The sequence below is a fragment of the Aquarana catesbeiana genome, linkage group LG02 (genome assembly GCF_042186555.1).
Source record: "Aquarana catesbeiana isolate 2022-GZ linkage group LG02, ASM4218655v1, whole genome shotgun sequence".
In the NCBI taxonomy this organism is placed as follows: domain Eukaryota; kingdom Metazoa; phylum Chordata; class Amphibia; order Anura; family Ranidae; genus Aquarana; species Aquarana catesbeiana.
In genome coordinates this window covers 265501757-265520323 of record NC_133325.1, presented here as the reverse complement: position 1 = coordinate 265520323, position 18567 = coordinate 265501757, and the positions used below count along the sequence as shown (strand labels likewise).

Below are 18567 nucleotides of genomic sequence, written 5' to 3'. Positions count from 1 at the left end.
AATAGTAGACTGATGAACTTTTCTGTTAGAGGAATATATTAAAACAAAGCATACATTGTGAGTTTTATTGCTACTCCATCTGATAACCCACTGGCCTATATGTTTTTTTATTTCAATACAATCTTATTCTCACACATTCATTTTTCATATATATATATACACATAACCATCCAGGAGGCAGACAATGCTGAAATTTACTGGAGTGAGGCATTATCAGCAAAGAAATAGATCTGCTGGTACTGACATAAGAGGCAAGTAAAATGCACCGCTTTCCGTATGATATTTTAATGAAAAGAAGTGATGCCTACAACTTTAAATCTATCTGTATTAATAAACCTAGATGTGCATTTGTTTTATTAATACCATTGTTTTCTAGAAGTTTGTACTGCTGGAAGTAGCCACTTTCATTTATACATAAGAATTTTTGTTATACGTTTGTGACAGTTCATCACGATGCATGAGTTTTGATGGTGCTTTTATTTTTGTCATTGAGTGAATGGAATTGGCTGAAGCTGTGGCATATCGATAACCTGACCTAGAAAAAAAAAATATTTCAAGTTCGTCATTCTTTTGTAATCAACCAGAACAGGTTTATTTGCAAGAGACTAATTGTTATATATTTTAAATTAGATATGTTGTTTCTAGGTCAAAATAGAAAGAAAAACTGACTTAAAAGAATATATACTATATATATATATATATATATATATATATATATATATATATATATATATATATATATATATATATACATACATGCGCACACACACACACACACACTTTGGTACAGTACTTGTTAAAGATAGCACATATATATTAGTATTTGGTGCCACAAATGCTTTTCCTTGTTCACAATTTTTAATGAATCAAATAAGAGAAGCCATGTACAAGCCATGCTGTATGTAAGAGAAAGTAGAAAAGGAGAAAGTTGGGAGATCCACCGGACATAGCAACGGACAACTACCTGGTATCGGTATATACCTGGGCACACTTGTGATAGTCAGTCAAGGCTCAAATAGTGACTGGTCAAAATTCTGAGGCAAAAAATAATCAACCTAGGGCTGACAAATTTTCAGATGCTTGGGATTTTGATCAAGCACTGTAGCTTCTATTTTACTATGGATCATAAATTGAGTTATTCTATGCTTTGTCTCAACAAGGCATAAATTAGGTGATTTCCAGGGCTTAGTAATAGTTTGTTTTGACACAGTGTTAACATCTAAGAGCAGTTTGAATTGTGCAGAGGTAAAACAAGGGGGGCGTTTATTTAATAAGCCTGTGGCAAGATCAGGTGTTGAAGGTATACCTGTCAGTTTAGATACCATCTGGAATTCCTCAGTCCAGTATGCAGCAATGTAGGGCAGGTCCACCATATGTGTAAGTGGGTTCCCATGTCTAGATAGCCCCGGAAACACTGTGAGGAGTAAGACAGGAGTATTTTAGCAATCCTCACAGGAACTACAGTATCTCACAAAAGTGAGTACACCCCTCACATTTTTGTAAATATTTAATTATATCTTTTCATGTGACAACACTGAAGAAATTACACTTTGCTACAATGTAAAGTAATGAGTCTACAGCTTGTATAACAGTGTAAATTTGCTGGCCCCTCAAAATAACTCAACACACAGCCATTAATGTCTAAACCGCTGACAACAAAAGTGAGTACACCCCTAAGTGAAAATGTCCAAATTGGGCCCAAAGTGTCGATATTTTGTGTGGCCACCCTTATTTTCCAGCACTGTCTTAACCCTCTTGGGCATGGAGTTCACCAGAGCTTCACAGGTTGCCACTGGAGTCCTCTTCCACTCCTCCATGATGACATTACGGAGCTGGTGGATGTTAGAGACCTTGCACTCCTCCACCTTCCATTTGAGGATGCCCCACAGATGCTCAGTAGGGTTTAGGTCTAGAGACATGCTTGGCCAATCCATCACCTTTACCCTCAGCTTCTTTAGCAAGGCAGTGGTCGTCTTGGAGGTGTGTTTGGGGTTGTTATCATGTTGGAATACTGCCCTGCAACCAAGTCTCCAAAGGAAGGGGATCATGCTCTGCTTCAGTATGTCACAGTGCATGTTAGCATTCATGGTTCCCTCAATGAACTGTAGCTCCCCAGTGCCAGCAGCACTCATGCAGCCCCAGACCATGACACTCCCACCACCATGCCTGACTGTAGGCAAGACGCACTTGTCTTTGTACTCCTCACCTGGATGCCGCCACACACGCTTGGCACCATCTGAACAAAATACGTTTATCTTGGTCTCATCAGACCACAGAATATGGTTCCAGTAATCCATGTCCTTAGTCTGCTTGTCTTCAGCAAACTGTTTGCGGGCTTTCTTGTGCATCATCTTTAGAAGAGGCTCCCTTCTGGGACAAGAGCCATGCAGACCAATTTGATGCAGTGTGCGGCATATGGTCTGACAACTGACAGGCTGACCTCCCCACCCCTTCAACCTCTGCAGCAATGCTGGCAGCACTCATACGTCTATTTCCCAAAGACATCCTCTGTATATGACGCTGAGCACGTGCAATTAACATCTTCAGTCGACCATGTCGAGGCCTGTTCTGAGTGGAACATATCCTGTTAAACCACTGTATGGTCTTGGCAACCGTGCTGCAGCTCAGTTTAAGGGTGTTGGCAATCTTCTTATAGCCTAGTCCATCTTTATGTAGAGCAACAATTCTTTTTTTCAGATCTTCAGAGAGTTCTTTGCCATGAGGTGCCATGTTGAGCTTCCAGTGACCAGTATGAGAGAGTGAGAGAGATAACACCAAATTTAACACACCTGCTTCCCATTCACACCCGAGACCTTGTAACACTAATGAATTACATGACACCGGAGAGGGAAAATGGCTAATTGGACCCAATTTGGACATTTTCACTTAGGAACATATTCCAGAGGGTAGTATTGGGGGCATTAGTGGTAGGTTGACCAAAGCACATAAACCCAAGGTAAGTATAGTAGCAAGTCTTAGTTGCAATCTCAGAACACCCAATAAGAGGATAATATGTGATCGGTCTAAACTACGTGGCATGTTCACCAGTGCCAAGAGCCTGGCGGACAAGATGGGTGAACTAGAGATACTGTTGTACGAGAAGGATTTGGATTTTATGGGAATTTCAGAGACCTGGTTCAACAGCTCTCATGATTGGCTGGCAAACATTCAAGGGTATACTCTTTATCGCAAGGATAGAGAGGGTAAAAAGGGAGAGGGGTATACCTATATATCAAGAATAATGTACAAGTGAATGTGAGAGATGACATCACTAAGGGAGCTAGGGAGGAGGTGGAATCCTTATGGGTGGAGCTCCAAAGGGATGAAGCCAAGGGGAAAATATTAGTGGGTGTATGCTATAGGCCCCCTAACCTGAGGATTAGCAACAAGGATGGGAAGTGTTATCATAATGGGGGATTTTAACTATCCAGACATAGACTGGGCGGAGCGAACCGCGCATTCATCTAAGGCTCGCCAGTTCCTAAATGTCTTGCAGGACAATTTTATGGGTCAAATGGTAGACGCACCAACTAGAAATAAAGCGTTACTTGATCTTCTGATTACCAACAATACAGACCTGATCACGGATGTGGAAATACGGGGCAATTTAGGTAACAGTGATCACAGGTCATTTGGCTTCAGTATAAATCACACAAATAGGAAACATAAGGGGAATACAAAGACACTGAATTTCAAAAGAGCCAACTTCCCTAAACTACGAACCTTGCTAGAAGGCATAAGCTGGGATAAAATCTTAGGAACAAAGAACACGGAGGAGAGATGGGTTTGCTTTAAGAGCATATTAAATAAGGGCATTAGCCAATGCATCCCATTGGGTAATAAATTTAAAAGAGCGATCAAAAGTCCTGGATGGCTTAACTCCAATGTAAAAATGCATATAAAAGCAAAGGAGAAGGCCTTCAAAAAATAGAAGGTTGAGGGATGATCATCATCATTCGGACTTTATAAAGAATGCAACAAGAAATGTAAGGGTGCAATAAGGACGGCTAAGATAGAACATGAAAGACACATAGCGGAGGAGAGCAAAAAAAATCCCAAGAAATTCTTTAAGTATGTAAACAGTAAAAAAGGGAGGACAGACCATATTGGCCCCATAAAGAATGAGGAAGGACATCTGGTTAGAAAGGATGGGGAGATGGCGAAGGTATTGAATTTATTCTTCTCCTCGGTCTTCACAAGGGAATCGGGGGGCTCCAGTAACCAAAACTGCAGTGTTTATCCTCATGACACATCACAGGAAGCACCTCCATGGTTAACAGAGGACATAATTAAAATTAGACTTGAGAAACTTAATATTAATAAATCACCGGGACCAGATGGCTTGCACCTGAGGGTACTTAGGGAACTCAGTCAAGTAATTGCCAGACCATTGTTCCTAATTTTTAATGACAGTCTACTGACTGGAATGGTACCAGCTGATTGGAGAAAAGCCAATGTAGCACCAATATTTAAAAAGGGCCCAAAATACATCCCTGGGAATTACAGACCAGTTAGCGTAACATCAATAGTATGTAAACTCTTGGAGGGGATGATAAGGGACTATATATAAGATTTTAGTAATGAAAACGTTATCATTAGCAGTAATCAGCATGGATTCATGAAGAATCGTTCTTGCCAAACCAATCTATTAACCTTCTATGAGGAGGTGAGTTGCCATCTAGATAAAGGAAGGCCTGTAGACGTGGTGTATCTGGATTTTGCGAAAGCATTTGACACAGTTTCCCATAAACCTTTACTGTACAAAATGAGGTCCGTTGGCATGGACCATAGGGTAAGTACATGGATTGAAAACTGGCTACAAGGGCGAGTTCAGAGGGTGGTGATAAATGGGGAGTACTCAGAATGGTCAGGGGTGGGTAGTGGAGTCCCCCAGTTCATAAACGACCTGAGGAGGGGGTAAACAGTTCAATCTCTGTGTTTGCGGACTATACTAAGCTAAGCAGGGCAGTAACTTCTCCGCAGGATGTGGAAACATTGCAAAAAGATCTGAACAAATTAATGGGGTGGGAAACTACATGGCAAATGAGGTTTAATGTAGAAAAATGTAAAATAATGCATTTGGGTGGCAAAAATATGAGTGCAATCTATACACTGGGGGGGGGGAACCTCTGGGGGAATCTAGGATGGAAAAGGACCTGGGGGTCCTAGTAGATGATAGGCTCAGCAATGGCATGCAATGCCAAGCTGCTGCTAACAAAGCAAACAGAATATTGGCATGCATTAAAAAGGGGATCAACTCCAGAGATAAAACGATAATTCTCCCGCTCTACAAGACTCTGGTTTCAAGAAACTATTAGATAAGCACCTGAACGACTACAACATACAGGGATATACAATGTAATACTGACATATAATCACACACATGGGTTGAACTTGGTGAACGTGTGTCTTTTTTCAACCTCACCTACTATGTAACTATGCAGGGGTTTACTCACTTTTGTTGCCAGCGGTTTAGACATTAATGGCTGTGTGTTGAGTTATTTTGAGGGGACAGCAAATTTAAACTGTTATACAAGCTGTACACTCACTACTTTACATTGTAGGAAAGTGTAATTTCTTTAGTGTTGTCACATGAAAAGATATAATAAAATATTTACAAAAATGTGAGGGATGTACTGACTTTTGTGAGATACTGTAGTTAGCGCTCTATCAACTTGTTGTTTTTTTCCCAGGGCCACAAAAATGCACAGCGCCTGAATACAGACAATACCTTATACCGTTACTTTTCCATTGACATTTTTAAGTAAAAATTACACTTTAACATGCATGGTTATATGAAAAGTAGTGTCAGAAGTACCATCCCTATAACATCTCCATATCCCAATAATTTACACTGGTTTGGGGGATTGCTTCAGCCGCCTGTAATTGTCCAGCCACTGCACCGCCGACTCAGAGGATACAAAAAAATGTGTAGTACCCTGCGCCACTACCCGCAATCTAGCCGGAAACAAAATAGAGTAGATAAGCTCCATCTGGCACAACCGCCGCTTCACTTCCACGAATCCTCTGGAGCTGCACTGCTGCTGAAAAATCTGGAAAAAATCTTTGAGTCATCTTTGAGTCATCCATCCGTATATCCAGGAGTTGTCTGGCTCTCTGTTGGATAATGTCTCTGTCTTTATAATTTAGCATCCTTAGAATAAAGGTTTCTGGGGCCATCCCAGAAGGTATAGGTCTGGCCGGAACTCTGTGCGCCCGTTCCACTGCAAAAAAAGGAAGTAAAGTGCTCTGCTCCCACAGTGGATTTGAGCCATTTCTCTATAAATTCAACTGGTGCATTTCCTTCCACTCGCTCTGGAAATCCCACTATTCTAACACTATTTCGGCGAAGCCGGTTTTCCAGGTCCTCTAAGCGAGAGTCATGTATGGCCAGTTTTTGTGTGACATTTTTATTAGATTTCAAGACAAGATGTAAAGAATCTTCAAGTGAACTCATTCTTTCCTCCGCTACTGACACTCTTTAAAAGCACGCATATCTCGTCTAATCAATATTATATCTTCCCTCATACCTTCAAAAAGGAGGATCAATAAAGGAGCTCTATTCTGCACATCCTCTCACATCGCATGTCCTCTCACACTGCCATGCCACGCCCCGCACTTGGTGTTCTCCACAAGCAGTGTTTATAATGAATGGAGAACAAGAGGTGAGACCAGGGCCAAGAAGAATTAATATGTAAGAAGAAGGACTAAAGTGAGGTCCCAGCTATTATAGGGGAGTATGAAGAGCCAGTCAATTTGAAAACTTATTTTTGAGTACTAGATAGTGGTATAAGATCCTGGCCCAACCTCTGGACTCCAAGCAAGCAGTAACTAAGGATAATAAAGATATAAGCAGACTTAACAATCCTGCATAATGGTGATTAACCCAATACCAGTCCACACTAACAGAGGGCTAGCTTTCATTGTAACTGCAATAAAAGTGGATGATTTGCTAGGCCCTGGTAAGTGAACAGTCAACAAATCCAGTAAAAAAGTTAAAGGAACTAGTAAACATTAAACAGATAATGGAGAAGATAAAAAGCAGTAGCCCATTCAAAAATAAGGCGGTCAGGAGATAACGTCGCCTGGACTAACAGTCACTAAGGAACAGAGTAACTTAGGAAAAATTGGCAGACTTGATATTAGCAGGAGTGTTCACCTTAATTGCTTTTTCAAGCCTGCTGAGGCAGTTTTAACATTGGTATTTCAATAATTTCCCAAGCTAGTCATGGGTGAGTTATTATGTGACAGAAAGCATTGGAGGGAACAATATCATATAATTTGGCAATTGTATTGCCAATATAGCTGGCACTGTTCAATTGTTGTATGTAAGATTGCAAGTCTTGCAGTTAGACTAAAAAAATAGCCCCAGTGCTACATACATACTGTATTACACAACCTCAACTATTTGACAGCTCCAACTTGTCTTGTTTCAGAATTTACTTAAAGTAGAACTAAACCCACAGAGGAGGTAATTCTTTCCCAAAACAGTTACATTCAAGGTATACCTGTGGTAAAAACTATCACAGTTGCCTGTGCGTTCAAGTGACTGGTGTTGTAGCAGCACCATGTAAACCTCAGTTCTAAGTAAAGTCTAAGGTGTGACATTTTCAGCTTTAAGGATAGGATTTAGGTTTAGTTCTGCTTTAAAGTAGAGCTAATGACACTTTTTAAAAACTTTTTGGATAGAGTAAGAGTGGGTTATAACCCATGTCAGGGGGTGTCCGATTGGAGAGGGTTCCCTTCATTTCCTGTCCTATAGGAAACAGGAAGTTAAGTGACATCTTTCCAATGTGAGAGAATTCCTGGTTGTCACCAGAATTTTTTCTCCATTGGAAGATTTCCCCTCTATTCCCATTCTGGGGACAACAGTAATAAAAACCTGATAGGTGTTCTAATTCCTCTCTCTACTCTATCTAAAACAAAAAAAAGTTTTGCCATTAGTTATACTGCAGGTCATTATATCATACCTCTTGTAAGCAACACTAAAGTGCCAAAACTACCAAACTGTAATATATATGGCTCAATTCACAAAGCTTTAACACAAGGATAAGGCTCTTTTTTTTTAGCCATATGACTGTAATATTCAAATCTCATTAGGTTGAAAATTATGGTAAGTTTTTTTAAATTGTGATACTTGCCTTGGTCTGTTTAGTTTGGTGATTGAGCCTATAACATTGAATTAAAAAAAAAAAACTTCTATCTTCTCTATGCAATACAAAAATGCAAACACTTTTGAAAAAAAAATCGGAATGTATTATTATGTTAGGCAAATGAAGCTGTAATAAAATATACATACTGTATGAATAACTAAACACCAGTTGTTTATGATGATCTGCAACTTACCCCCTAAGAACAAGGAATACATATTTTTCAAAATGTAGGAAGATCATTTTATTAAAACAAGTCACATGATGATCAACATGCAAATCTCCTCTGAATTCTGCTAGTCTCTGGGAGGTTCTTGCTTGCTATGCCTGTGACATACTAGTTAAATAGAAGTCTCCCTGCACGCTACATTTCCCCTAATGCCTTGGGACCCCACCAAATTGTGGGCAGCTCCAGAGATCTGTTTGTGGGGGTTGTTTGAATTAGTCAAATAGCAGCACAGGACATCACATGGTATTGGTGGGCAACTATCTCAGTAAAAGATTTTTATTTATTCATCTAATCTGCCTGGTCTGAATTTTCCTAAGGGTGCATGTAAAGCATGTCAAAAGAACAGGGCCTACAACCAGGGACTGAAGTGGTTAGAGAAGATACAGTACATGAGTCTAATGAGCTGTCCAGAAGGAGCCATATTGCCATTGCTAATGGCTACCATATTTGTGTCACTTGCTAAAGCAGCCAGCCAGTAAATGAGTGACATGGGAGAAGTGACGGATACTCTGATTGTCAAGGGATGTTATGCTTAACCTCTATACACACTCATGACCAGTTCCCCACAAACTGGGACATATCTCGCAGCACAGAGTACTTAGCTTGGGAGTCACAGAGAGAAAGAAGTAGGCCTTGGAGGAGAACAAGCATTGAGCTGTGGACTGCAGGTCTTGTATCCAATAGTAACATACTGTACATTGTTACTGGGAGTGAGGTGATTGGACTAATGGGTTGGTGGAGACCAGTACAAGCCTTGCTGTACTGGCTCAGAAATGCTGCACACCTAAGGAAAGGTGCTTTCTAACAGAAGTTGTATTCTAAGTGCTAAAGTGTCAACAGTGTTGAAGGGTGACTCAAATAAACAATAAAAATCAGTCAAGAATTAAAATATAAAATAGAAGAGTGGGTAGCCCATTTGCTAAACTTTGAAACTAGCACTGACCCGACCCATGCTCTAACGTTACTACAGGAGAGTGCGCACAGGACTTCCTCTTCAGCTGTGAACGGAGGATCCCAAAAGCTGTTTCATCTTCCGCCCAGCTGATTGTATGACAGCAGTCCGAAAGCTGCCCACCAATCCTCTCCCCCTCCTTGAGTTTGAGTTTGGCAGCCCCAGCACTAACTCATCTGTCTCGTTGCAGTGCTCTGCTTATGCTCTTGTGTGAGAGTAGAACTATTGGAGTTTTAATAAAGCTATTTAACCTTTAAACTTTTAAACCCTTTTAACCTTTTATACAGCACTGCAGGCTCGCGTGGTCTCCTTGTGTCCTGTTCACTGCGGGGGCCCCCTATCGGAGGCCCGGGGCACACAGGAGGCCTGGACAGCAGGGGGAATCAGATGCGGGCAGGACAGGGAGGATGATAGGTGCGGAGGAGGGGGTACAGAAGCGATTCCCTGGGTGTCTCTCCTTTCAGCAGCTGAAAGCTGGCAGGAGGGATAAGGTGGGTAACTGGCTTTCAGTTGCCACAGGGAGCGACACACAGGGCATCATTCCTCTATCCCTCCCCCCTCTGAAACACTGATCATCCTCCCTGTTGCCTGCATCTGATTACCCCTACTGTCCAGGCCTCCCTCTGTGCCAAGGCCCCCGACAGGAAGACTGGTGGTACCCCCCTATTGGCAGCCCTGGATGCAGCTGGTGGCAGTACTCCATTCATACAGGAGTCAGGTAAGTGTTAGAGAGGGGGAGGGAGGGCACAGACAGTGGAAGTTCTACCAGAATGCAGAAAGTGCTTTAAGGTAAAAAAAAAAAAAACTTTAGCCTGAATGTTTTTTTTTACTTTCATGCATTCTATGCATGAAGGTACAAACACCTTCAGTGTGCACCTCAGCCCCCCCCCTTATATTCACCTGAGACTGATCCGGATCCATGTGCAGGAGAGTAGAATCTCTCCCGGGTCTCTTCCTCCTCATTGGCTGAGACACTGTTGTTAATCACGGCCAGTGAGCAGGGAACGGGGGCTGAGCCATGCTCTGTGTGTCTCATACACACAAAGGTGGCTCAGGAGTGAGCATGCACGAGTGCCTCCAGAGCAAGCAGCTTGCTATTGGGGCACTCAGCAGCAGAGAGGGTCCAGAAGCGCTGGCAGGGGACCCAAAAAGAGGAGGATCGGGGCTGCTCTGTGCAAAACCACTGCACAGAGCAGGTAAGTATAACATGTTTCTTTGTTTTTTTGTTTGTTTTGTTGTATAAATCTAAGCCTTTGCAAACACTTTAAAGTGTTCATGGATCATATTCTAGTTCATGGAAAAGGACACATTATTTAAAAGTTCATATACATTTAAAGCCCATTTATTAACTAGTGCAAGCAACAAAGCTCACAGTACAGAGTGCAGAGACCCATAGAAACTAGTCAGACGTACTTTTACTGAAGCCAGATTAGTATAGAATACATTCAGGGGAACTTCTGCAGGTGTGTATTATTTTACTGAATAAACTTTTTAGATCATACCTTTGGATAACATTGTCAAATGGAAATGTACAGCAAAAAATGAATCCTCCAATTAAGCAAAGGACAGATCCAGCCCAACCAATAAACAGAGCGGTCCCCAGCTCATACCTGCAAGAAGAAGCAAATTGGACATGTCATTAAAGTCTAACTACATGTTTATTGTGACTCTAAACAGTTAGTTTGGACCAAGCTGGTTCAAACAAACTATTTGCTTCACATATACACCCATTGGGAGCATCGTATAAACTGTATGTATCATCAGCTACAGGGCTTCCTCTGACTTGTGGTATAGGTTTACATTAAAGGAAATCTGTACTCTCAGAAATATGTGGGCTGCCATTTTTGATCTCCTTCTAAGAGGCTTGTTGCCTGGCTTCAATACTTATCTAGTGAGGGTGAGTTACTACAGGAGTAGATTTTTACTTAGACCAGTAAACCTGTGTTTACTTTGAACATTCGATTTTCTGCAGAGGAATTTTAAAATAAAAGCAATTTGCATATGACTGAATGATTGAAGGTAATACAGCTGAGTTTCTTGAGAAAGATAACATTAACAATACGTCAGTGGCTTCAATACATCCTAAGTCACTAAGCCAGAACAAGTATGCAGGTTAGGGTGTTCTGGCATAATTGTGACTTCACTTGCTACATGCTTGCTTTGGATCAGCGACCTTCACTTTTTGCATGTTAGTTTCCGGTCTGAAATTATTAGCCAGGCAACTAGCATTTTCAGAAGGATGTCAATGATAGTAGCTTTCTTCCTCTTTTTTCACTACAGGATTCCTTTAATACATATAAATACAGAATATACTGTATAATTACAAGTATCAACACTGGTCACTTATTGTTGTTTTATCTATTTCTGTTTTATGCCAGAAAACAGAACTTACTTTGCAGTTACAATGGTAAGGTCGAAGTATTCAGAAGTGGTCTTATGAGCATACAGAGAGCAACCAGCCAAGGAGCAAGTACCTGAAACACATGAGAATAGTGACACTAGAGCCCGGAAGGGAGCGTTTAGAGAGTTACCAGCCCATAACAAGCATGCAACCAGTGTCAGGACTTTTAGCCTACATACTGTGTCAGACCTGTGACACGCTCGAATTGATTGACTAAAAGAGTAGAGGCTGTTCATGTTCGTGCTAGAATAAAAAACTTTTTTTTTTAATTCCCTGGACCATAATTCAGATTCACAACACAGCTTCACCTTGTTGAATAAAATTTACTTTTTAAAGTGATTTATTAAAGGAGTAGAATGTTCACTTAAGCCACTGAAGCTGAAGCTGTTTACTTCAGTTAGCCAGACAGATGCATGGCAAAATTCAGTTTAAAGTGGCTGTAAACCCTTCCATATACCCAGTGAAGTTAATTGACCTCAGGTGATACACGGAGATTAAATAAATCCTCCTACACAAGTTGTACCTAAGTATCTGTGGCCATTTCTTTTCTACATCTGTTCAAAGTCCAGAATTTTAAAGCTTGTCTGAGAGTTCAGAAAAAGGGGGCGGAGAGCAGAAGTTACACTCTGCAGAGCTCAGCGGGGAGAGTTCTGAGAGCTGATTGGAGGGAAGGGACACACGCCCTCCACACAGCACACAGAAACAGAGCTAAGGCTAATCAGCTGGAGATTCCTCCCCTGTCATCATTTTTCTTTTGGTGTCAGGAAATCATGTCAGAAGTGATTCGTGCTGATAACAGAGGAACAAAGCAGCAGACTAAAGTGACACTTAGTGCTCCTAACTTCTTGTCACCTACTCTATAGCTGAAAGATGGCTACAGTGTGGGCCTTAATTGCCGGGAGGGCGTCCATCTGTGAGTTTCTGCGGGTCGCGCGCGGCACGCTCTGTGATCACGAGTAAAAAAAAACGCAGCTGATTATGGTAAGGGCTCGATCCCGGCCCCTTACCATGTGATCAGCTGTCAGCCAATGAGAGCTGATCATGTGACGTAAACAGAAGATCTGTAATCAGTATTTTTTTCACCTCATGCTGTCTGCGTGAGGGGAAAAAAAGCCGCTCACCAGTTTCTGTCAGAGGAACATCGGCCCCTCACACAGAGAGCTGTGGCTACCTCATCTGTGCCCACCAGTGCCACCTGCCAGTGCCACCTATCAGTACCCATCAGTGCTCACAGTGCCACCTACCTTTGCCTACCAGTGCTGCCAATCAATGCCCATCAGTGCCTCATCATCAGTGCCACTGATCAGTGCTGTCTATCAGTATCACCTACCAGTGCCCATCAGTGCCCAGTGCCACTCATCAGTGCCACCTCTCAGTGCCACCTCATCAGTGCCCATTAGTGCCGCCTTATCAGTGCCCATCAGTGCAGTTTGTCAGTGCCCATCAGTGCAGCCTCATCAGTGAAGGAGAAAAATTACTCGTTTTTAAAATTTTATAACAAACTATGAAACAGTTTTGTTTTTTGTTTTTTCAAAATGTTTTTTTTTTTTTTTTTTTTTTTTAGCAAACAAACCCAGCAGTGATTAAATACCACCAAAATAAAGTTCTCTTTGTGTGAAAAAAAAATGATAAAAATTTAATTTGAGCACAGTGTTGCATGACCGCACAATTATCATTCAAAGAGTGACAGCGCTGAAAGCTGAAAATTGGTCTGGGCAGGAAGGGGGTTTAAGTGCCCAGTAGGCAAGTTGTTAATTGAGACAAGTACATACTATAGAGGGATATGCTATATGCTTTGTACATATTTCATGTCTGAGGTTTACACCCACTTTAACATTTTTCTGCACATAATTGGGTGCTCAAAGTAAACACAACAGAAACTTAAAGTGATTGTAAACAATCACCTTGTAAAACAACCCATTCCGTTTAAAAGAAATGAAAGGCAAAACATATAGATATAAAAAAAAAAAAAAAAAACATTTTAAATACCCTTTTCTCTTTTTTATAAGTGATCACATACCCTCTGTTCTCAGCTACAAAATAGCTGGGGGGGAGAAGCAGCAGTCCACTGATCTTCCAAGTGAAAGGCTGTGCAGGGGTCTGATCAGTGGAGGAGAGCACACTGAATTCCCAGCACAGCTAGAGAACTGACCAGAGCATGTTCTCCTGCTTAGTAGTCAGTTTTTAATAGAAAAGAGGGACTGGCAGGAATACCAGGGATTTCACTCAAAGGAAGAAATACAAAGAGATCAGGATACTTTTTCATACAAGTACATAGTACAGCAGGCACATATCAGGAATGAGAAATGGTGGGTTTACATACTCTTTTTTTGTAAAAAACAGAAATAAAACTTAAGGTACAAGGTAGATAGACACATACATAGCAGTGTAAGACAAGAAGACATTGGTATATTGTATATGCAACAGGAAGTTAAAAACCAAGCCAGCCATGAGTAATGCAAAATAAAGGTTCCATAGTTGGCTTTCAGATCATGAATCTTGATACAATGGGGGAGGGATGAGAAATAGAGGGGAGGGGAGGTTTACATACTCTTTAGGCTGGCCATGGCCATGGCCAGAGGACTGAATGGAAAAACTGAACCGTTTCCCCCATCTACACATTCAAGGTGGATGGGAGAATCTTTTCCACTGTGCTGCAGCGCTTATGGTGCATTCTGAGAGCAGTGGAGTCTCCCCTCTGTCAGAATATACTAATCAGTGCTGCAGCCACTGATCAAGTGCCTTTTATCCAGCAGGGCAGTTGAGCAGAAGTCAATTGGTAGATCGACCTCTGTTCAACTGCAGTGGCTATACATGGATCTAAATTCAACCGGTCCCTGCTGAACCAGCCCAAATTTTTATTGTGGGAAAGTGGTAGAATTCAGGTTCAGGTCTAGATCTGCTCCCTCTGTGCGACCTGGACTCAAGAGCTTCCCGGGCAGGCAGGGCAGGATATAATATATATTAAAATGTGACCATTGGCCCTGCAGTAAAGGTATAGAAAGTAAGTCAGTAAGACAGTAACCGGTCAGTAGGGAAATGGTGGACCACTTGTTCAAAATGGATTGAACACTGGTTGATGAAGCCTCAACACGCTTTTGGATCAGAAAAGTGAAGGGTCAAGGGCAGCTGGAGTTTTGAGGGACTATCCGATACAGGAGGAACAGTGGGGGCTGGAGCAGCAGGAACCAGAGCAGAAATAGGAACAGAGAAGATGTGGCCACTTGCAGCTGGTCTAAATGGGAGGAAAGTTCCTGTAAACATTGCATGATCCGCTCTTGATAGGCATGCTGTACAAAACTCTGCACCAAACACTGAAGTTTTTCATGTGGAGACTGTGGTGCCTCCGAGGAGCTCATGGCCTGAGCAAACTGTCAGGTTACTATGGTAGTGAGCCCTTGTAGAAGGCCAACTCGGGGTTCCCCGGGGTGAAGAGTCTAAGCCCCAGCCTGCTTCTTCACTAGGACCCCTGATGATGAGAATGGACTTGCAGCAGACTGGAACCAGGTCGTGGCCCCCATGTGCGCCCATCTGAAGATACGGAAAACACTCGAGTAAGCAGAGTACAGATGGCAGGAGACAGAAGAGGATCCAGGAAGCAAGCTGAGTCAGGGTGCTCAGTAGGCAGACAAAAACGGTAAATGAAGCCGGGGTTGGTACATGGGAAGTCAGAGACAGAATAAAAGTAATACTCAGGAAAGCAGGAGCACAGAGAAACTAGGAAGTTGCTCAAGCAACACGAGCTGAACTGAGCTTGTCTATATATAGAGAAGCAGGCGAGGAAGCAGACCAGTGAGTGAAGTGAGAGAATGCAAAGGGATATAAATTCACAGTAGAGCATGTGACGTCCATAGGTGAACACAGAAGGCAGCAGCACATGTGAGTAGAACCATAGGTCCAGCAGAACCACTGCAGCAGAGAGGTAAGAATTTCACAAGCAGCAAACTGCAGGTTAAACTGTGGCACTGATTGAGACTTTTTGACTAAAAGAATAGAATTCTGTCCTGTTGACCATTAGTAAATGTGGTCTTCGGGTTGCTTTCCCCTTTGGCTAGATATGTGAGATCTTCTTAAAGAGGAACTGCAGTCTGCTCACATAATTTGTAATAAAAACATCTTTGCCGTTCTGAAGCTTCCCTCCAACCACTTTGCATAATATTTTATATATACTGTGATACTGTACTTGCCTAATATGCTGCAGAAACCTCTCTCCACTGTCATGAACAGGTGTGACCAGAACCGTGTCATCTGCGACAGAGGACACCAAAACGTATATAAGTGAGTAATATAAGTTTATTAAAGATAAGTGGTAAATAAGTAACACCCCAAATACAAATCGTGCTCAACCAACCAACAGAAACCCAGAGACAGATAATTATATACAGCCAAGGGAAGTACCAAAATCAAACATGTTAGCCAGGCCATGGTCATACACAGCAGATCAGCAGATGGACAAAGGGATGTTCCAGAAACATAAACTTAAGCCAGGCCATGGTCATACACAGGGAGTCAGCAGATGAGGACAGGGAACAAAACAAGACAGGGAGAGGATGGATGGATCAGACTGCAGGGCAGGGATGCAAGGTACCAGGTGGGATGGGATGGGGATCAGGACAGGGAGACAGGATCAGGTACACCGGTAACAGGTTCAGGTTCAGGGTACAGGAACAGGCTCAGGATCAGATAACAGGCTAGCAGGTCAGGGCGCAAGGACGATACCAAGGCAAACATGTGAGTGTTTGCCGGGTATTTATATGCCTGTAATTGGCCTCAAGTGACACCTAATTGCAGGAGGTGCTGTCTGCTCCACACTGCCAGGATCCATCTGCTGGTGGACCCCAGTACTGCGGCCCAAAGATGACATAACACCAGCAAGGGAAAGTTCTCCTGATAGTTCCAAACTGCCAGGAGACACCTGCTGGTGGACCTCTGTACTGCACGCCAAATGACAGATATTAAAAGCAGATGGAACTTTTTCTGACAGTACCCCCCCCTCAAAAGAGCGGCCTCCAGATGCTCCAACTGGTTGTAATTGCCCATAGTCTATGGCATCAAGCAGAACAACGGATTGGGGTATGTCAGGCTGGGCAACAGGCACTTCAGGCTGGGCATCAGGCACTTCAGGCTGGGCATCAGGCACTTCAGGGCAGACAGCGGGCACATCAGGGCAGACCGCGGGCTCCGGATCATCGGGCTGGGCAGCAGGCTCTGGGTCATCGGGCTGGGCAGCAGGCTCTGGGTCATCCAGCTGGGCAACAGGCTCTGGGTCATCCAGCTGGGCTTCAAGCTCTGGGTCATCCAGCTGGGCATCAGGCTCTGGGTCATCCAGCTGGGCAGCAGGCTCTGGGCTATCCAGCTGGGCAGCAGGCTCCGGGTCATCGGGCTGGGCAGCAGGCTCCGGGTCATCGAGCTGGACAGCAGGCTCTGGGTCATCGGGCTGGGCAGCAGGCTCCTGGTCATCAGGCTACTGGTCATCAGGCTGGGCAGCAGGCTCTGGGTCATAGGGCTGGGCAGCAGGCTCTGGGTCATCGAGCTGGGCAGCAGGCTCTGGGTCATCGAGCTGGGCAGCAGGCAGAGGCTCATCAGGCTGGGCAGCAGACAGGAAGACATCAGGCTGGGCAGCAGACAGAGGCTCATCAGGCTGGGCAGCAGACAGAGGCTCATCAGGCTGGGCAGCAGACAGGAACACATCAGGGTGGGCAGCAGGCTCTGCAGGCAAAGGAACTTCAAACTGGAACATCGGATCTTCAAGTGGGGACACAGGCACCGGAACTTCAAGCGGGGACACAGGCACCAGAACTTTAAGCGGGGACACAGGCACCGAAACTTTAAGCGGGGACACAGGCACCGAAACTTCAAGCAGGGACACAGGCACCAGAACTTCAGACTGGAAGGCAGGCACTGGGACATCAGACTGGAATGCAGGCACCGGGACATCAGACTGGAAGGCAGGCACCAGGACATCAGACTGGAAGGCAGGCACCAGGACATCAGACTGGAAGGCAGGCATCCGGACATCAGACTGGAAGGCAGGCACCCGGACATCAGACTGGGAGGCAGGCACCGAGACATCAGACTGGAAGGTAGGCACCCGGACATCAGACTGGAAGGCAGGCACCCGGACATCAGACTGGAAGGCAGGCACCCGGACATCAGACTGGAAGGCAGGCACCCGGACATCAGACTGGAAGGCAGGCACCTGGACATCAGACTGGTAGGCAGGCACCGAGACATCAGACTGGAAGGCAGGCACCGGGAAATTAGACTGCAAGGCAGGCACCGGGACATCAGACTGGAAGGCAGGCACCGGGTCATCAGACTGGAAGGCAGGCACCGAGACATCAAACTGGAAGGCAGGCATCGAGACATCAGACTGGAAGGCAGGCATCGGGACATCAGACTGGAAGGCAGGCATCGGGACATCAGACTGGAAGGCAGGCACCAGGTCATCAGACTGGAAGGCAGGCACCAGGACATCAGGCTGGAAGGCAGGCATCGAGACATCACACTGGAAGGCAGGCATCAAGAAATCAGACTGGAAGGCAGGCACCGGGACATCAGACTGGAACACAGGAACTTCAAGCTGGATAACAGGCAGAGATTTGGCAGGATCAGGTGGGTCATCGGGTTCAGCTGGCATGAAGGCAGACTGGAGCAGGTTGGTTGGTGTGGAAGCAGGTTGGGTTACTGGCAGGATCGTGTGAGTGGGGACGAACTTCTTCTTGGGTTTAACCACTGAAGTTTTATAGGTTACTGCAGGGCTGTAAGAAAGGGATAGAGCTGGTTGAAAAGAAGGGCTGGAATGCGGTAAAGCAAAGGGAACAGTGGCTGGAGG

The 18567-nt window shown here is 43.9% G+C and overlaps 1 protein-coding gene across 1 annotated transcript in view; it reads right to left on the bottom strand.

Moving 5' to 3' along the window:
* Positions 1-408: 408 nt before the first annotated feature.
* CLDN10 (claudin 10) overlaps positions 409-18567 on the bottom strand; it is a 92294-nt gene continuing 74135 nt past the window's right edge. The window contains exons 3-5 of the mRNA XM_073617918.1: positions 11724-11805; positions 10834-10941; positions 409-535 (exon numbers count right to left, since the gene is read on the bottom strand). Coding sequence (XP_073474019.1) covers positions 409-535; positions 10834-10941; positions 11724-11805 — 317 coding nt within the window. The remainder of the gene's footprint in view (positions 536-10833; positions 10942-11723; positions 11806-18567) is intronic.